At 34.8% G+C, this 20,574-nt stretch overlaps 1 protein-coding gene across 1 annotated transcript in view; it reads left to right on the top strand.

Annotated features, from left to right (window-relative positions):
- LOC115453072 (arf-GAP with Rho-GAP domain, ANK repeat and PH domain-containing protein 1) overlaps positions 1-20,574 on the top strand; it is a 75,766-nt gene that overhangs the window by 30,771 nt on the left and 24,421 nt on the right. The window contains exon 3 of the mRNA XM_037444017.1: positions 3,019-3,139. Within this exon, the coding sequence (XP_037299914.1) occupies positions 3,019-3,139 (121 nt within the window). The remainder of the gene's footprint in view (positions 1-3,018; positions 3,140-20,574) is intronic.

Here is a 20,574-nt window from a genome sequence, read left to right as displayed (position 1 = left end):
TGTCTACTTAATCACCTTTGTTTGCTCTTATCATTTTAATGCAAAGAAAAAAAAATATATACCACGGCGGATTATATTCTAACAGCTAATCTGGATTTACTGGAATTAAAAAATATTACGTGCACTGAACAAAAGTTGGATATGGTTACATTGAATGTACGATACTTCGTACATTCAATGTAATGTATGAGCTCGGAGTCTTCAATTTGTGCCCGATATGGCGATAGGCTTGCCCCCTGTCACGGGACGGAACACACTTGGCGAAAAGTGGGTGCCTTGGTTGCGCCTCTACATACCCCTTCGGAGATGATGATGTTGTGTGTGTGTGTGTAGACTTCGAAAGCTCTAGTAGTTCGCTCTTTCTTATAGATTTCTGTTAAATATAGTTCTCGTGACCGGAATTCATAGGCATTACTTCGCTGCAACATTGCCATACCTCGCGTTTCTAAAACAACTACGTAACATGTTATATACCCGCAAACACTCATGACTTTTTTTCCTGAAGTGATAGACGGAGACGCAACTGGTGCATCCAGTGTACGCAGTGTGTACTCCGTCTCATGATGTGATAGCGAGCGAGTCAAGCACCATATCGAATATAAATACAACTGTAATATTCACGTATAATATTTTAAACTCTGGCTTGCAAGGAATTTCAACCGCAAATAAGATATTTCATATAAGACTCTCAGTGAAAGTTAATATCGATTTTAAGACGAAAAAGTAGGTCCTTTTTAAAATGCTAAGATGATTTCGTCGCAGTTGTCTTTCGAACGAAGCGCAGAATGAATTTTAAACATCAACTTGTTGCGTGTTCGCTTTATTCTAAAGAGATTTGGCTTTACGGGTTGTTGGTTTTACACTATCCAATATTTGTCAATAAGAAAATCTTTTGTTTCGAGCTAATTGAGTATCTTATAATAATATGTTAAAATATTGACCTGAGAATCACGAATGATAATGACATTATGACCTTATAAAAATAACAGTGTAACTATATTATAATATTTCGATACAAACATGTTTGAATAATTAATATTGGGACGTTCAATTTGGTACGTGTGACTTACAAGCTAAAATGTAAATTTTAAAATAATGCAAAAATTACATTACCTTTTTTAACAATTAAGGTAAATATACACTATGCCGGCTCTATGCAGTATTTTTTACAATTTTATACTACAGTTTAAAGTTTTAAATTATACTATAGTTTAAAGAAAACCATAATAACATGATTTTTAAGCATGAATATTGTAGTTCTAATAGCGATGTCGAGCTTCTAATCGCTTTAGTCTCGGCTAATGAAGTGACGTACGGGTCCGTGGTCGATGAGCATGAAGCTGCAGCGCTTCTTATGGATTTCATATTTACATTTTAGTTTAGTTCAACAAATGGCGAGTTTTTGCCTTGATATTTATATAATATAATAATATCAGCCCTGTATTATATACTGTCCCACTGTTGGGCACAGGTTTCCTCTACCACTGAGAGGGATTAGGCCTTAGTCCACCACGCTAGCCTAGTGCGGATTGGTAGACTTCACACGGCCTCGAAAATTCCTAAGAATTTCTCAGGTATGCAGGTTTCCTCACGATGTTTTTCTTCAGCGTTAAAGCAAGCGATAATTCACAAAGAATACACACATATTTTTTTAGGAAAGTCAGAGGTGTGTGCCCTTGGGATTTGAACCTGTGGATATTCGTCTTGACAGTCCGTTTCACAACCAACTAGGCTATCGCCGTTTTTAATTTACATATAGTTATTTTTGTTGGGTTATGTTGCGGCCTATGACTAGATTTATGTCAGTCACAATTCACATACTTGGTAGTAATGAAGTCGAAAATAATTTACAACAATTAATTGAAACAGAAATGCGCGTTAAGCCCGTCATGTGTCGGGTGCAATTTCAAATGTCCGAAGATATTTGGAACTCAATTACGACTGAAATGTTAGGATTTCCATGAATACAATTATGTTGAAACACTGTATGTCCCTAATATTATGTGGCTAATTCATGTACTCTGAGAGGATAATTCGTTAGGACCTAACGTTCGTCGTTCATGCCGATTAATGTTACGTTGGCGTAACCTGTTTAGCTTTCTAGTATCTGTATACTAGATATCCGGAAATGTGACAATGGGTCTGCTACACTCGTTCAGGGTAGGCATATCAAATTATATTAGTGGAGTGCAATTAGCTTTATATCTCGGAACTCAGTCAAAGGATTTTAGCGTTCCCAGATCTTGACTGAGTGACTTCGTAGAGTACTTAACGTCAGTCTGAACACGGAACGTTCGCGAAACCTATATTTATAGTGCCGCCCTTGTAGTGCCTGTTGCTTTACTTCTAATTGTATTTCATTCAGTTGGAAATTAGTTCTAGGTATTGGAAATAATAAGGTGGATCCGTGTTTTATAATATGAAGGAATCGATTTGTTGCGATGGCTTCCATTACTTTGTCAACTCTTAGTGTAGCAGTTCAGACCGCTGGTGACATAGCTTTGTCACAGCAGGAATAAAGTTTAATCCATGTTTTGTCGCTTGACAAATCTTATATTAGAACTGCTGCAATGATTTTTGGTTTTCTAGTTTGAAACTCACCAATTAGCTTTCATATGGTCCATTTCTGATTATATCTCCGTTAGCGTGTTGATTTTTTTTTATAACAAAATTTAAATGATGATTATTCAATGGAAAAACTAAAAAAAAAAGATTAATCCGTACGTCATTGTTAAAGATCATGCTCACCGTAATATATGGATGCAAAAATGTACATATAAAAACAATATATTAAAATTATCTTCAATGCATGCACTGTATGTATGTTTTCACTATGTTTCTATATTATTGTTTTTAAAGTCATTTCATTGAATATACTTTAAAAAAAATTGCCTTAAGGTCGGCACGAAATGAATTGGCGATTAAAATCCAGGTCGCGGTCTACCTTTTGCTCCCTGAAGCAGATAGTAGATAGTTTTCTGCAGTCCACGTGTGTTACAACGCCAGTGTATCCAACAGGAAGGCGTGTCTGGCGAGTGGCGAGGCGCGTGGGTGATGCTCATACGCCGAGTCCTCGTGTACTACACCACCAGGGACCCCGAAATACGCGTCGTCGATTTGAGGAAGACGAGATGTGTCGGTATGTCATTTATCACAATATTTATAGTCTTATATTGTATGCGAGGTGATACTGCATATTTGGTTGGAATTAAATACTCGCTATTGATTCTATGTGCGTATTCGTAATCTTTAAACAATCATAATAATACTCCTATTGGGATTTTTTTATCTTCATCTTTAAATGAGCGATTGTAATCTATTTTATAGTAGCGATATTTACTATGCTAATATGGCATATATTTGTTGTATTTCTAGTTTAATGTTACCTACTCTAACCTTGGCTTAGGGTTAAATAAAAAAAAATAGAGCTATGTTATCACTCACTAAAACTAATAGTTATGAAAGGGAAACAGCTTCGTGGCAGAGATGAGCTGACGTCACGTTGCGAGCGAATTGGACGCGATTCGCGATCTAGTGACCGATTCCTAATAGAGAAGGGTAATCGGCGCCACAGTTGTAGGTACATGTAACCGGCTTACTACTACTGTCTTAACATTAGGTACAAAATATCTTGATTTTTTCCGTTTCCTTAATTTTCCTAATGATAATGTTAGCCACGACGACCGTTAGTATATAAATAATCGGTTTACGCATAATAAATATTGGGGCATTCCACGTGAAGCGGGCACGAAAAAAAACTCGATGTCTCAGATTTTCGTAATATTTGATTATTTTATACCTGTATATGTCCTCGATCCAGATACAAAATATTATTAAAGTATAAAGCCTGGTTAGCGAGTTAAAGGACTTTGAAGTTTTGACTGGCCGGCTGGTATACGCCACTTCGAATCCAATTATCAAGTTTTTAAATGTTACAATAAAATAAATAAAGCAATGAAATAAATACTTCATTTAATGCGCTTTTTTATTGTATTTTTGGAAATTGAAAAATTATTTTTTTTCTTTGAAGAAAATGTGTTTGAAAGTTTCAAACTTGAATTTCACAAAGTTGGCATATTTATATATTTTTTATTTTTTTTCTAAAAATAGCTACTATTGTATAGATAATCCCTGCGAAGTTTCATAATGGGCTGAGAAGTAGTTTAGGAGCTAGACCGATTACAGTGCCGAAGCGCGGCGGTCGCCAGAAAGAGCGAAGTAGTAAAAACTTTCAATTAAACTAAATACTTTCGATCAGAGTATTTTATCATGTTTTGCATCGCTCTAACGATTCAATTACATCTGATTATAATATAAAAAAATATATTTATATTACTGACGGTGCACAACAGCGTTTTAAAAAGATTTAATTGTATTAACTTGTTCTATTTCAAACAGGATTGTGGTAAAGATGCAGAATTTCATTTTCGTGCCACTTCACATGGCAGAAGGGCAATTTGACGGTCTCGGTAGTAACCTAAAACGCTTGGAGACACAAGCTAGTTTACATAACGCATCAAACAAAACCATCACGATACCCGACCGCTTATACATATAGGCTAGAACATCAATGCCACAAACTCATATTTATTATTACTACTACTATTTATTATTATTATTCATATATATTTTAATGTTTCAAACTTGTATTTCACAAAGTTGGCAATATAATAACTTTTTTCTACTAAAATAGCCAATATGGTATATAGATTATCCTTGCCAAGTTTCAAATGTTGTTGTGCACCGTCAGTAATATAAATATGTTTTTTAATATTATAATCAGATGTAATTGAATCGTTAGAGCGATGCAAAACATGATAAAATACTCTGATCGAAAGTATTTAGTTTAATTGAAAGTTTTTACTACTTCGCTCTTTCTGGCGACCGCCGCGCTTCGGCACTGTAATCTGTCTAGCTCCTAAACTACTTCTCAGCCCATTATGAAACTTCGCAGGGATTATCTATACAATAGTAGCTATTTTTAGAAAAAAAAATAAAAAATATATAAATATGCCAACTTTGTGAAATTCAAGTTTGAAACATTCAAACACATTTTTTTCAAAGAAAAAAAATCATTTTTCTATTTCCAAAAATACAATAAAAAAGCTCATTAAATGAAGTATTTATTTCATTGCTTTATTTATTTTATTGTAACATTTAAAAACTTGATAATTGGATTCGAAGTGGCGTATACTAACCGGCTAGTCAAAACTTCAAAGTCCTTTAACTCGCTAACCAGACTTTATACTTTAAAAATATTTTGTATCTGGATCGAGGACATATACAGGTATAACATAATCAAATATTACGAAAATCTGAGACATCGAGTTTTTTTTCGTGCCCGCTTCACGTGGAATGCCCCTATTGTTTAATTTTTTTAAATTAATTTGGTAAGGTCATAAAAATAGTTTTGTTTTTGATGATGACCTTACCAAATTAATTTTCAAACAAACATTTTAAAGGAGAATGCCTATTTTTGTATGAAAGTTGGGTTAAGCTTGCGTCTGTTCAAAACCTTCATTAAACTATAGGAAATATATCTCGAACCTTGTACAAATTAAAAAGAATTGGAAATTCGAAGGGAGTTCGGAGTAATGAGAATTTTTACAGCACGATTATTTTGGGGTTAAATAGAAACTGAAATAACGTTCGGCAGAAAGTGCCTACGTGCCAAATTAAGTTCAATATTGCAGTGCCTACTTCTTATTGTTATAAAAAATATTGGACATTCTTTTCACCTAGCATTAATCGCCCTTATAAGAAACTGATAGATACTAACATATCTGATAAGATCAAACTAGCAATAAAACTTCTAAGATAGTATGGCGAAATGTAAGTTTTTCCTCTGAGCATAATATGCTGTTCGACCTTTTGCGTATATATTTTTCTGACTTACGACTTATTCTATTACATGGAATACTTAATCTTTACTTCCACCTACTATTATCACACTCCAATATGGCATCTACAGATAGGTATTGTAGAATAGATTAACCTTATTTTTTACAACCGGCCGCCTGCCTGAGGCCAACCCTCTTTGGAGGATTCCAATCGCAGGCAACTCATGGTAGAAATAACAAGATACTTACAATGTTCGGCGCATGACACGAACTAGAAATATTGAGCGCCCAGTGTGACAGTTTGTCCCAGAAATATATTTATCGTTGCGTGGCACTGTAAAGGTGCAGTTAATACACCGCCGGGATATGCCGTCTTGATTCACAGTATGCGACGACTGTATTTTACATGTGTGGGCCACATTGACTTCAAAGGTGATTTCATTCGAAATATTGACCAATCCTGTTTCTATTGCTTTGATCTTTGTGCGTGAAGCCCTAATGTAGTACCGAAAAAGAAACCTTTTTTACGGCGTAAGCTAGCACATGAGCATAATGACACTTATGTTGAGTGATATCTTCAGCCTATACTCCTATAAACATGCGCAATACCAAAAGAATTATAAATGACCCGCCAGTTTTAAAGCGAAAGGAAGGGATTTCAATTGAATAATCTGTTTTATATGGAATTGATTGTCACCGCATCTCGTCTGCATTGTGTTTTGTTACCCACGGCCATTATCGATGTAACTTATGTATACTTATGTACGTTTAGGCACTCATGTACCACGAATAAAGATACAGCGCGGAATTCACGAATCTTAACTCGTAAAGTAATCAAATGAGATATAGGGATGAGCGTTTTTATTCATTTATACTAAATTGGTCTATATAACGGGTTTAGCCGAAGCACATTTTATACCAAGGTATTATCTTCAATATCGTCATAATTATTGTAATGATATATGATCATTTATTTTAATAATACATATAATATAATATCAGTCCTCCATTATATATTGTGCCACTGCTGTGCACGGTTATTCTCTACTACCGCGATCGTTTAGTCCACCACGCTGAGTTAGTGCGGATTGGCAGACTTGACATGCCCACAGAATTATGAATTAATCAGCTATGTAGGTATCCTCACGGTGTTATCTCTCACCGTTAAAGCAAGTGATAATTCTAAAAAGGTTTATAATAAATATCAAAACGACTTTCAAAATTTTCGAATGTATATTACCTAAGACTGAAATTGCATTGTATGTAAGAAATACTTTCTGAAAATGCGTTAGACAGATGCACAATAATATTCAATCAGCCAATCAATGATTGTGTGTAGTCACTAGAATAATAGCCTACAAACAAGTCGAGCACACTACCGCGTGGCGATGTGTATTTTGTTATACGGGTAGCTAGACTATTATGTCACGTGCGACCAGAAAGGCCCGTAGCCCCTGCGTTGCGCCGGGCCACGTCGCATCGTTCCCTCCGTTGAAATCGACAATCGGACTTCCGTGTTTATGCCTACGCGACATCCACAAAACATCCGTTGTTATTCTCGATTCTGTTCAATTATGAGCATTCTTCGAAATTGGACGTACCTACTCCCATTGCTATATTCCTTTGATAGTAAACGAGTGAACCTATATTGTACAGCGGAGAGCGCTCACAGTGTAGTTCAAAATGTTCGTGTCTATCTTTATAGATTATATTCTTTTGTTAGTTATTATAATCGGTACAGAGATATGGGGAATAGGTTGGTTACGCTACCCGAGGCAGCGCTTTACTTCTTTAGAGCGATAGCCGGTTTAAAAAACTAATCCAACTATTTAGAATGATTGTTAAAAATATTAGAAAATTGTTTTACGTTGATATTTTTATGCAATATATTTTTTGTAGTTGTGTACAAACGTTTTATTTATTGTGGGGAATATCATTCCACAGACCTACAGTATTGCACTCCTTTACGTAGGTACGTACTATGTAGGCACATTTACAAGCAGTGCATTCGTAATTTGCTCAGGTTATTTCCGTCTCATGGCACCGGTGTCCCTTTCAGATCGAACACGGAAATTGTTTTATCAAAGATTCACTGACATAATGTACTAAATAAGCGAACATATTTCTGTTTCAAGTTGTGGTTCTCTTGTTCGTGTTGCAATAAATGTAGTGTATTATGGTAAAGAGAGATACTTTCTATCAAAAGCAATATGTTCGCAATAACATATTCATTTGTCGCTTTTTAAAAGCAACGTCCAGTTTTCAATGAGCTATATTTGTCGTACAGTTGGATATTTTCTACAAAATATTTGTACACGAATGAGCCATTCCACGTAATAGTAAAAGAAATGTACTACGTAAATTTGAGATAAAAAAGGTTTATTAATAATATAAAAAATAATGTACGTTGCATCTTGATTAAGTTTTACTACTAATTGGTATAAATATTTAAACAAATCCCTAAAGCCTGATTTCATGGAGACCGCGGGGCTAATAAGACAACGCACTTAATAACTATGAACCACGGATGGACGGACGCAGCGCGACATTCCAATTAGGTTCAAGCCGGATATTGCCAGCGCCATAACAACGATCGATAGCCTCCGAGTTCCGAGTGAAATATGATATAGCTATGTATAATAAATTTATAAATTTCTTTACGTACTGCTTGAATGTAACGCTGTGTTATTTTATGATAATATACTAATATTATAAACTATGCATTTGCTAGCGTGATTCGCACACACAAATACTCAAGCCATTTATTTATCTCTGAAGGGCTACGTGGAGGCGCAACTGGTGCACTCACTTTCCCCCGTGTGTATTATTCCGTTCCATGATGTGATAGGGGGCGAGCCTACCGTCATGTCGGACACAAATTACAGATTCCAGGCCAATACCGAGTAAATGTATGTTTTGTTTGTTCCCCTTTCAAAAAAAAATCTACTGAACGGATTTGGATGAAACTTTACAGTAATATTGGTTATACATCAAAATAACACATAGGCTACGATTCATAAGGATTTTGTTGGTCATAATATAACGATACGTAGTCAATCTTGTGTTAGCTAATGTTAATTATGTAATGGACGGGATGAATATATTATTGCTATAATTATGTCGTGACGCTGTGACGCGTTCGGAAACGGTCAATGCCAATCGTATTTATTTCATGCGTAGTGAGATGACCGCAAGACCGCTTAGCGAATTATAAATTACGGCTTTCACTCGCGATTTCGCTCACGTGCAATTTAGTTTTTGAATTTCTGATAAATATAAAAAAACAAATCACAGTATTTAATTGCAGTTCAAGCTCATTTAGTAGTTCAAGTTTCAAGGATCAGTTTAATAGTTAAACCGTAAAAGTGTTACAGACAGACATCTTTACTTTTGTGACGTTAGATTTATAAGATTAGTATAGACTAATAACTTTTAATTATTTACACACAAAACACCTATTTTTATATCAACGCTTAGTGTTTTGATACAAGAATTTCAGGTTCTCTCTTTCCTTTGAGTAGCCAACTCGTGTCGCCGCGGCGTGATGAAGTGAATGGTTTCTACGTCATAAGTTACGTAATGGATTTTAATCCCGTCATTACGAATAATATATTATGAGCCAATCAAAGAGTTCTATTCTACAGAGTAGACATTGGGAAGATTATCATACAAACATTTTGCGCTTATGTTATGGCTACTCAATCTACCGTGGCATTGCAAAACACCTATGTAAAATACTTACTATTTTTCCGTATCATGATTTGCACGTTTCTAATGCGAATATTAGCATATTTTCCATAAATATAATTTATTTCTATATTAATATCTAAGGACGTTGTGACATCTTGCCATACCGACCTTTCAAATAAGACAGCGACAAATTACCAATTGGTAACAACTTTTGGAGCAGGAATTTGGCCTTGATTTCACATAAAATCGCCCCGTCCTTTATTCGTCCATGTGCCATTTAGGTTTGTGGTTTTATGTTCACTATGCAAATAAATAACGTAATAATGATTAATTAATGTGTATGTCATACTTTGACGTCGAAATTCTAAAGGTGAACATGTTGGGTTGTATTTTTCAAGTTTCTTTTTTACAGTATGTATTCCCTTTGAGAACTTTCATTTTAGGAGATATGCTATATTTATTTGCCGTCTCCGCAAATGACAGCAATGTTATTGTTGACGTTTTTGTTTTTTTTATTACTGTGTGTTTGGGCTTGTAGGATCTGCCTCCTTGGATTGTCCCAAAAAACACGACTCGTAGATTAATGTCGTTTATGTTGATGTTTGCGATTCATGGAGAGACCTATATTTCAGTCACATGTTAGTCTTTCAATCAATCACAATAAAACGACACTGATATGTGTGGTTTCTTGCCACATTCTATGGCCACTGGGCGCTCATTATTTATGACGCATTATTTTCACCGCTCTCACCAACTTAACTCATCGGATTCATCAATATATAATTAAACGATTATTACATGCAGTTAACGTAAAACGGCCGCGTCACAAGTTAACACTGTCATAGAGAATGAAGGGGCCGATATGTTTTTACTATCAATTTTGTAATGAAAATTGTTTTGATTTCCCGTGGCATGTTACTGTAGCGGCGTCCAAGGTTACAGTTGTCAGCTGGGCCCTTATTCTGTATGATAGTGTAAACGCGTAACGCGGCCGTGTCATGTTATCTTCTAGAAATGTGTGTGGAATGGTATTCTGTAAGCCAAATTTCTATAGTCCTAAACATGATGCGTTGTGTTACGTGCTTGTTACGCACTGTTAAAATAACGTGCGGGATAGAGAATAAGGCCCCTGATCAGTCTGTTAGCGCGGTAGCCTAGCAGACTGCGAATATTATTCTTAACGTAAATGAGAAAGTTTGAGAGTTTTTTTTAGAAGTATATACATAAATGTAGAAATCGCCGGATAGATTTGGATGAAATTTGACATAAGGTTAGATCGTGTCCTGAATAAATACAATATATAAGATACGCTTTATCCCAGTTATCTACTTTTATGGTAAATAATAGACTTTTTATACCTCATGTTTTAGATAAATGCATTTGTTCAGTCCTGGGAAACATAATAATAATGTAACTAAAATTCTATACATGAGTTTGAATGTTTGTTAATTAATCAGTTTCACCTTAATAACTGAATGAATGTGTGAAATATAGAACTCAGACACTGAACTGTGGATTGAATAGAGTACTTTTCATTCCAAAAGGATGAATACCGGTTCAGCGTCAAGTAGAAGTTACTGGACAATAGAGCTATAAATTTATAAAAAAAAACGTTTAATGGGCAATATACACTTATTTTTAATTATTGGTGGTAAGTATATCTGAGTGTATGTCTTGATAGTTACTACGGCAATGTCTATTTCTATAGCCAAGTTAAACGCTGTCCATGCACTGCTGTGTACCAGTTCAAAGGAAATTGTTGCTAGCGTAATTACTTTTCATTATAAGACTTAAAATCTTTGTCTCATTATGAAAACCACCGTGGAACGTCACACAGTGCTTTGCAATTCAAAGTTCCGGATGGCACTGTAACTGTTTATGCGCGGTCGTATCGCTTATAATCAGGTAAACGGCGTACTAGTCTTATTATTCATCTAAATAAAAAAATAATTTGGCCTTAACGATATGCAAAAAAAAATATGATAGAGGCATAATGATTTCTTATGTTTACGCGAATGTGACATTAAAAAATGTATATTTTTCGGGTTTTATCGCGGTTTTAATAATTAAAATTAAAAAAAAAAACATCTTAATTTCAATAGGGATGATGGTTGGAGCTTGCACTAGCCTGGGATCCAGTTCTACATTTATTTAAATCGGAACCCAAAAGACCGGCTGTCAGACTACAAGAAACTGAGCTCATTCTGCGTAGATCGGAACACCAACAGCTAAAAAAATGAAAAAGTTGTATATTTGTAAAATGTAGGTAGATATTCTAACTATAAAAGCTGCAAAGTCTTCGAAACGTCTGGAGAAAACTAAAGTTAAAACCGCGATAAAAACCGAAATATAGTTTAATTTTAAGTTTTCTATATCAATAATAATTTAACATTTTATGGATTCAATATATATTTTAATGTTCTCGATTCTGCGTCAGAGATGTGATAGGCGACACGAGCAACATTTTTACAAGTATAATGGCTATAATGTAAACCGGTACTTAAACTAGTCAGATATTGACACCCAGGGCATTTGTTGAAAGTTTGTCCTAAAGGTGGACATTTTCACATAGTACGTTGTATAAGTATTATGATATTCTAGAGTCGAAATGTTCCTCCTCAGTCGATTTACATAGATTATTAAATTGTATTTTATTTACCATCTTTTCATATCCTATTGCTGTATTGAGAAATGGTTTTTAGTGAAGTATGCTGCAGTCTGACAAAATGCCCTACCTTGTAACTAAATCCCTTGATACGTTTGTTGCGAGGTAAACGCGAAACCACATTGTCAAATGCACTCAATATATTATGGCCTATGATTTAACTACGTTGTAATGACTACGGACAGGCTATAATGAGTTTCTTTGTGAGGTTATTTTGGCGCGTATGATTGCATTTTACCTGTATAATTTATTCGTGAGTTATATTACATAAACAAAGCACAGATGATGCTTTGACAAGATATAATTATAATCAGAATAGCGTGGATATTAATTGTTGTATGATGTTTTTAACATTTCCTGTAGAACATTTCATTGACGAAAACGCCCCACTACTTTTCCTTATCGCTAACAGTACTAGCAGGGATGTCTTCGGGGAAGTGCAATGCAAGGAAATATGTTCGACATAGTGATTTTCTGAACGGATTTTTATGAAGTTCCGCTTTTTATTGCTTTGAATGACGAGACGAGCTTGCCGTTCTTCTGATGGTAAGCGATACGACCGCCCATAAACAGCAGAAACACCATCCAACACATTGAATTAAGTATTGTTTGGTATTCCACTGCGCTCGCCATCCTGAGACACGAGATGTTAAGTCTATCATGCCCTGTAGTTACACTGGCTACAATGTCTTTCACACCGGAACACAACCATGGCTACACACTGCTGCTTGGCCACAGAAATAGACTACGGTGCTACCTACCCAGGCGAACTCTGACATATGAGAGAATTACCAACGGTATGAACGTATGGAAATAGGCTAATTTCTACACCGGGAAAATATATAGCGAAACTTTTATCCCAGAAAACTCCTCCACGCGAGTGAAGCTGCGAGGAAAATTTAGTCTATATACAAATTTAAAATTTGCCAGTAATTCGTTTTAGCACATTAGTACAAAGTAGCTCGTGAGTGTAAAGTTCATTTGGTAAGCGGTTTACTATTCTCGGCAAAGGTTGAATTATTTATTCTGTGTAATTAGCTCTTTGCAAGGCATGCTAAAGGACGTCGGCGTACCTGGAAGTGCGAGGGAAACTCTATAGTGCCACGAACAGTTATTGATATAGCGCCGTCAAATCTGCAAGGTCTGAAAAGGACAGGAGATACAAAACGATTGAATATTTCACTGCGAGTAAATTTACTTTTTCTAATTGCGCTTTATTTTTCTTGTTCAATGAGCCAGTTACACATTTAGAAAAAGGCTTAAAATGTCCTCTTTTCGTTCTCTTTTCTCACCTCTTTGGCGAAATCGGCGCTTTAGATAAAAATCACCAAGAATAAAAATAATTCATAAGCAATCATTGAGACCCAAGACCTCCATTATCTTTTGATATTGCTGCTCTGGATTATGTGTAGGTTTAGACAAAAGGGCTAGTCTAGTATTATGTGAAATACTAGTTCCTGATCGCGGCTCAGCCCGCGAATAGCCTATAGCCTCCCTCGATAAATGGGCTATCCAACACTTAAAGAATTTTCTCAATTCGAACCAGTAGATTCTGAGATTAGCGCGTTCAAACAAACAAACTCTTCAGCTTTATATTAACAGTATAGATAATCGCTAACGGTTTCTTTCTATACATTTTATAGGATTATTGTGGGTTATATATAATATGTCGCTTGGTTTGGAAATCAAGATTCTGATTGACAATGCTCAACAGGTTGGGCACGGTATGCGAAATTCACGTTAAATTTCACCAGGGCCCTTATTCTGTATGATAGTGTAAACGCGTAACGCGGCCGTGTCATGTTATCTTCGAGAAATGTGCGTGGAATGGTATTCTGTAAGCCAAATTTCTATAGTACTAAACAAGATGCGTTGTGTTACGTGCTTGTTACACACTGTCAAAATAACGTGCGGGATAGAGAATAAGGCCCCAGTAAGTAAAATTAAATAATGATTAAGATTGTTTTTGTTCGCGCAGTCACGTGCATTGTAATTTTTGTTTAACTGGAAGGTTATATTTTTACCGTAGAAAAGAAATGGGTTCGCGCCTTATTACAATTTTAACAGTGCATACTGTTAAAACGTGTTATTGGAAGTATATTTTAAACTCCTAACAATTATTAAGTTGGCATTTGCAGCTCTAGTGAGTACTCTATCAGGTTTATTGCACTTCGCTCAGTTGTCATTACTTTCGCAACAATTAATTAACTTAAGAACGCGCTGTACATTCTCAAACTTGTTACTAACATTTCGATGCGACTGCACACGCATTCAACTTACCTTGTTAAAATAAAATCCGTCACAGTTGAAGTGATTGTAGAAAAAGTCTGTAAAGCGTTGTTTGCATGTAACAATGTAGTTCTAGTTTTGATTTTGTGTTATTTATTGAAAATCAAATGGTCTTTGTTTTTTATTTTTATTAACCGAAACAACTTTTGGATTAAGACAGCTTGCATTATTTTAATTTTATACCCATCTATCCTTACGGGATATCCATATTAACTATTTAAAAGACGGCTGGCTCTTTGTAAGATCTTTACATATTATACTGAATATCTAAAAAATGATGCAGTGACCCCATATAAAACTTAGGAAAAAATTAAAAAAACACGTACGATCAAATATAATATGTTAACGTGGGAACTTTATAAAGTAATTAAACTGTGTGCCGTACGCAGTCTATAAGGTTCACAGTTGATCGCATGCAACTCGCATGAAGATGATAGCAAGTGAAAAATAAACTATCTCTTGAGACGCCCTCACCTTTGAGCTTGTAATGTGGCATTTATTTTCCGTCAAGCTCTAACAATGCTTTTGTGTTTAAAAGCACTGTTCAGTAAATAACATCGAGATACAATATCTGGTAAAGACAATAAGCTCTGAAATAAACTGGATTCTCTTGATCATTCTGTCATTTTTATTTTGCGTATTATCTCGAGATTGGTAAGGAAGCTGTATTTTTTATTATATTAAAAATAGGTATACTTAAAGACAATAATAATGATTAACATTAATAGCTATATAATTAATTTAGAAGAATTATTTGGATGGTGAAAATTTTACCGATTTCACTATTGGGAATGTAGAACAAGATATATTTTGCAGCATGGATTGTGGAAAGATTATGTAACAATGGTTTTACAATTATTCTTTTTATATGGCCTTTGCAAATGCTCCATATAATCTGATTTCTGCCGGCTCCCCTTTCGTAATTTATGTAGAAAGTAATAATTATTAGTAGAACGATTCCCAGAAATGCAATTATGCATATACATATATTATTAGTATCATACAAGTCGTGTCAGGTTTCCTTTCGGAAAAAATCATCCTGCGTCACTGTTATATAGTTGTTATAATAAACAAGAAATATATCGATCATAATTTTAATTTCCATGAAACACCAGCCGGAATACGATCTTGAGGAAATTTAAATTTTCCGTATAAAATATTAACAAATATAAAATTTCCAAGTTTCAGTAAAGTAAAATGTGTTACTAATAAATGTTTTTATAATCTTGGTCAATTAAGCTTAAGTGCACATGAATTATTTTATATGTCGAGGCCGAGCAGGTTTCTCGTTTATTAGAAAAATCTGAGTGAAACGCGGGCAAATAGAGGGCAAAAGGCACCATTTTAGTGTAACAAAGCATGGGCACAATCAGTTTAGAATGAAATAAAATGTGGTAGTTATATTATGTTTCACTTTATGAATTAAACAAACTTACTTTTGTTGCGCATGTTACGAAAAATGTATTGTACTAAGTTTGTGAAAAATATTGTTAGTATTGCTAATAATTTAAGTGTCAAACTATAAAATGTAGATAAAAAATTAACATTTTACAATGTTGTCAGTTAGATGTTGTCAAAAGTTTTAAATGTATACGGGCCTAAAAAATAGTTTTTTAATTTTTCTACTCTGCGCTCCATTATCTATTTTAATACTTAATTTTGAAGAAACTTATTAAAAACCGACAAATGCTTGATACGGTTGAATGAGGTAGTTCCTTGGTCCACCTTACTATTTATTTAACAAACTAAGACACCGTCAATTGTCAATGTCAATATTACAATAGGTAGGTAAGTCACAACTTGCACTTTCAAAGAGAGAAACAAAAAATGACACTTCTTTTTTGCTACAAAGCAAAACTCATTAGGTATTGCGCTGGATATATGACGTCATTTGGTGTTTACCTGAGGTGTTTACGTCGTTTTAGAATAAAACAAAATTCTGAACTGAATATTGTGAATGAAAATAACTAAGTTTTGAAAAAAGAAGAAATATGGGTCTCAATTTAAGATCTAGTTTCATAAAACATAAACATTTGAGTATGTCGAAAAAATGTAATGTTGTCAATTACGTGGATACATTTTAATGTACGATATTATTATGTAATTTAAAAATATGATGAATGAAAGACGCATCACTCAGTAGAATTGAATTGTTGTATTTCTGTATATAAATTGTAATAAAAGTCTGCCAGGATATCAGTGGCGAAGCGTCCATACAAGCCGATTCCTACCGGGTTACCTTTTGTAAATTAATTAAAAATAATAAAAGAAAAACATAACAAATATAACTAGAGTAATAATAGTATACTCAAACAAGTAATTCTATACTTATTCAATTAAATCAATACTTCAACGACAACGGTACATAGTATCAATTCGTTAAATTGTAACTCGCGCGCAGCGCTCGCGCCTTGTATTGTTCGAAGGGAACCCGACCGCGCATAGCTTCCCTCGCGATATTGTTGTCTCTTTCACACGCAGCGCGGTGTCTTTGTCTAATCTTTTGGAAGTGACGTAAAAATACATGTGTGCGTGCGTGTATGTGTACTTCGGGGTAACCCGAGAATTTGCGGCTTCATGTTGAGCCATTGGCGCGAATATTTTTAATAATTTTGAATGTATTAATTAGTGTTTGTGTATAGTGTGCGTTATTAATATTTGTTGGACTGTTTTAGGTACCTATGTTCAAAATAATATGTGATTATTTTTAAAATTTAAAGTTTATACATGTTTATGTTAGAAGGAAATTATTAAGTATTACGATATTTTACTGATTTTATTTTTATTGTGAAATGCGTATTACATCTGTAGAAAAAAATATTTCTTCGGGTTCCCTTTTGAAAATTTTCACCCTTCGCCACTGCAGGATATAGAGATATTTCATAAAGTTTTGTACGATGTTTGTACTCGTGATATTTATATACTCAAACAGGTATTACACGTATATTAAAATACAAATATATCAAAGTTTATTTTCGGCTGGTAAGTACCACTCAGGCTTATAGCTCAGGTCTCTCTATTGTAAGTACAATAGAGAGACCTGAGCTATAAGTACTAGCAACCTTTCAATGACTTAGTTTCATGTAAGATGGATACTGGTAGTAGGTAGGTACCACCGCAATGTCTATTTCTGCCATCAAGCACAATTATGTAATACTGTTGTGTTCCGGTTTGAAGGACGTTGTAACCACTGTAACTACTAGGCATAATAAGACTTAACACCTCGTGTCTCTGAATTGCCAACGCAGTGGAATACCAAACAATACTTTGTAATTCAAAGGGTTGGATAGTGTTTCTTCACTTACCACCAAGCGATTGTCAAGCTGTCTCATCATTCGAAGCAATTAAAATAAAATGCTTAGATGTGCCTCTATGGCAGCTAACAATAAGCATTGTTATGAAATTATTGAGAAAGTTTTAGATCTCTTTACAGCCTTATTCAAATTTTACTCAAGTGTAAATTCACTACAACAGAAGATGGACGTGAAATCTTACTAATCCGTACTTAATTCTTGAACAGCTTTAAAATAACTAACCATCCCATGAGCTCACGTTGTAGGAAGGGTCTGATGTAATACTGTTGAGGAATTGAAATCCAATGAAAGGATTATTGTATGGCACGAGACTAATTGCCAGACAAAAAATATAAGAACAGAAATTGGATCTTAACTGGTACAAATGTCGGGCATTGAGTACTGTTACCGCGCATTACTTTATGACTTACTAATGATACTGCTCCAGTTTTATACAAGCAAAAATAATTTCCTATAAAAGTGGCGGTCTGCATAACGATTAACAAGAGCTAGGCATGAACCATTGAGCCAGTAGAGATTTACTTACCCCGAACCAGTATTGAGACACTGATCAATTGTATGAATGTCCCTTATCGCGGTGAAAATGAGGAGTTACAAATAATACATGAGAGTAGGGCTGCCATCACCTATATTGTTGACGCCTGATAAACACGCCAAAAATGCCGGACATTCGAGCGAAATATGGGTTTTCCCCGAACAAGTCAGAATTTTTTTTTACGCAACAATATTAAAAATTTTGGTATAATTTGTTAATTTTTATGCATTTACACATGCGGATTATTAGGAATGAATTTTTAACTAGGATTTATTTCAATTTATCGCTTATCTGTTTAAAAAATGGATTATCCTGACAACAAAAGGATTTTACCCGGACACTTCTTAAAAACCCCTGCCCGTTGACCCCCGCCCGCCCTTCACACTAGTACAGGTCCGGTGAAATCCGGACGTATGGCAATTCTTAAGATATCTCGCGTTATCACGCACGGCCATTATATTGTTAAATATGAAGTATGTATTATGAAATTAATATAAGAACACAACATAAGAACGTAATATTTTAATGATATTATCAACACAATGTTAGTTGTTACTAGCAACAAGCTTACATCCACTTACTGCTCCCACTATTTCTCATCGGGCGTCGGATAATCGCCGATTTAAAATTAGCAGATTAGTTTTAAGAGCGAGTGTCCATCGTTGCTAGACCCCTTTCATTTCAAGGCTAAGATACGCAAGGGTGCGGTACACGAGCTATAATTATTTAATAATGTAACTTGTACAATTGGGCATAACGGTGATTTTCGCTTGAAGTATCTGGAATCCGACACTAATCTGTTTACATATAACTATATACAATATGTAGCGAACTTTGAATTAAACGCACTTTGAGCTTGCCCCTATCGCGAGGGGACCTGCCTTTTATTAGGAATTGATTTGCATCTGGTGATATTAAATATTTTGTTGTATAGAACGTCCTTTGGGCTTTATTACTTACCTTTTAATTTAGAACACACTCCCCTCGTAGGTTACCTCAATTCAAATGCGTTTTGGGAATTCTTTTGACTGGCCCAGTCCTTTGTTTTTATCCTTGTTATGACTATTGCTTTTTTAATGAATGCGATATAAAATATTATTTTATAATTATTGGTAGGTACGTAAACACAAAATATGGACGTCCACCGGCAAGGTGGATAGACTACTTAAGAAAGGTCACCAGAACACGCTGGGTGCAGGCCGCTCTCGACAGGTCCGACTGGAAATCTTTGATCGAGGCCTATGTTCAACGTTAGACTTTATGTGTGTTTCATCATCATGATCATGAATGATTGCCGTCCGAGGCTAGCATAAATTTTCCCTAGGCGCCGGACGAGATAAAAACAACAGAGACAAAACCCTAAGCCCCCATTTCTACTGGTACATAAGATAAAATATGAAAGGACAAAGTTTAAATTTTCAACAGCTACTATTTTTAACATTTAGTCGTCTTCCTAAATGTGTCGCTGGGGGCAGGCCGGCCCCCGCACGCTAAATTCCTGGCATTCTACAAAGGTAATTTTTTTACAGGTTAATATTAAAACCAGTTCGTCGCGTTACATCTACTGAAATTTAAATGCATTCTCAGTATGTACATTTCTCAATAAAAACTGCGAAATGATGTTCTCTTTTCACATGCAAGCGAGCTATACAGGGTAGAATTTATTTTGCCGTTTTCCCGAAACGTATAAATACAGCCGACGACATAATAAATCCACGTTGCAATATACCTATGAAAATAAAAAATGGCGATAAGAATTTAATTTCACATCGTAATATAAAATAGATTGGGATGGGTTGTTGTATTTTTTTTTATATTTACTGTCGTTCTGTGTGCTAGAGAATTGTTTTATATTATTAACCTGTTAGGTATGTTTCGGGAACACAGTGAATTTAATTGGACTATGTGTTATTAATTTATGGTGTAAATCCGTAGCTGGCGGTATTGATGTCATTTAATGCTATTTCGAATTAATTTTATTAGCATGCTAATTGTCATCCCTCAGCATGCTAAATAACCATGCTAATGCCAATTGCTAATATGTCACATGAGTTAAAATTGTGTGAATTTCAATTTAGGAGTAATATTTAGCAAATTTAAATGCATAATGAAGAATTAGCAATTCGCGTGCAATTAACGGACTAAGTTCAAGGCTCATTTTTTTTTTTATCTCCAATTTACTTTCTATACATTTTATTCAAATTATATGATATACATTTGTATATTATAGAATGAGTATTA

The sequence above is a fragment of the Manduca sexta genome, chromosome 27 (assembly GCF_014839805.1).
Source record: "Manduca sexta isolate Smith_Timp_Sample1 chromosome 27, JHU_Msex_v1.0, whole genome shotgun sequence".
Classification (NCBI taxonomy): domain Eukaryota; kingdom Metazoa; phylum Arthropoda; class Insecta; order Lepidoptera; family Sphingidae; genus Manduca; species Manduca sexta.
Note: the sequence above shows the minus strand (reverse complement) of the source record. Positions and strands in the feature narration are given on the sequence as shown.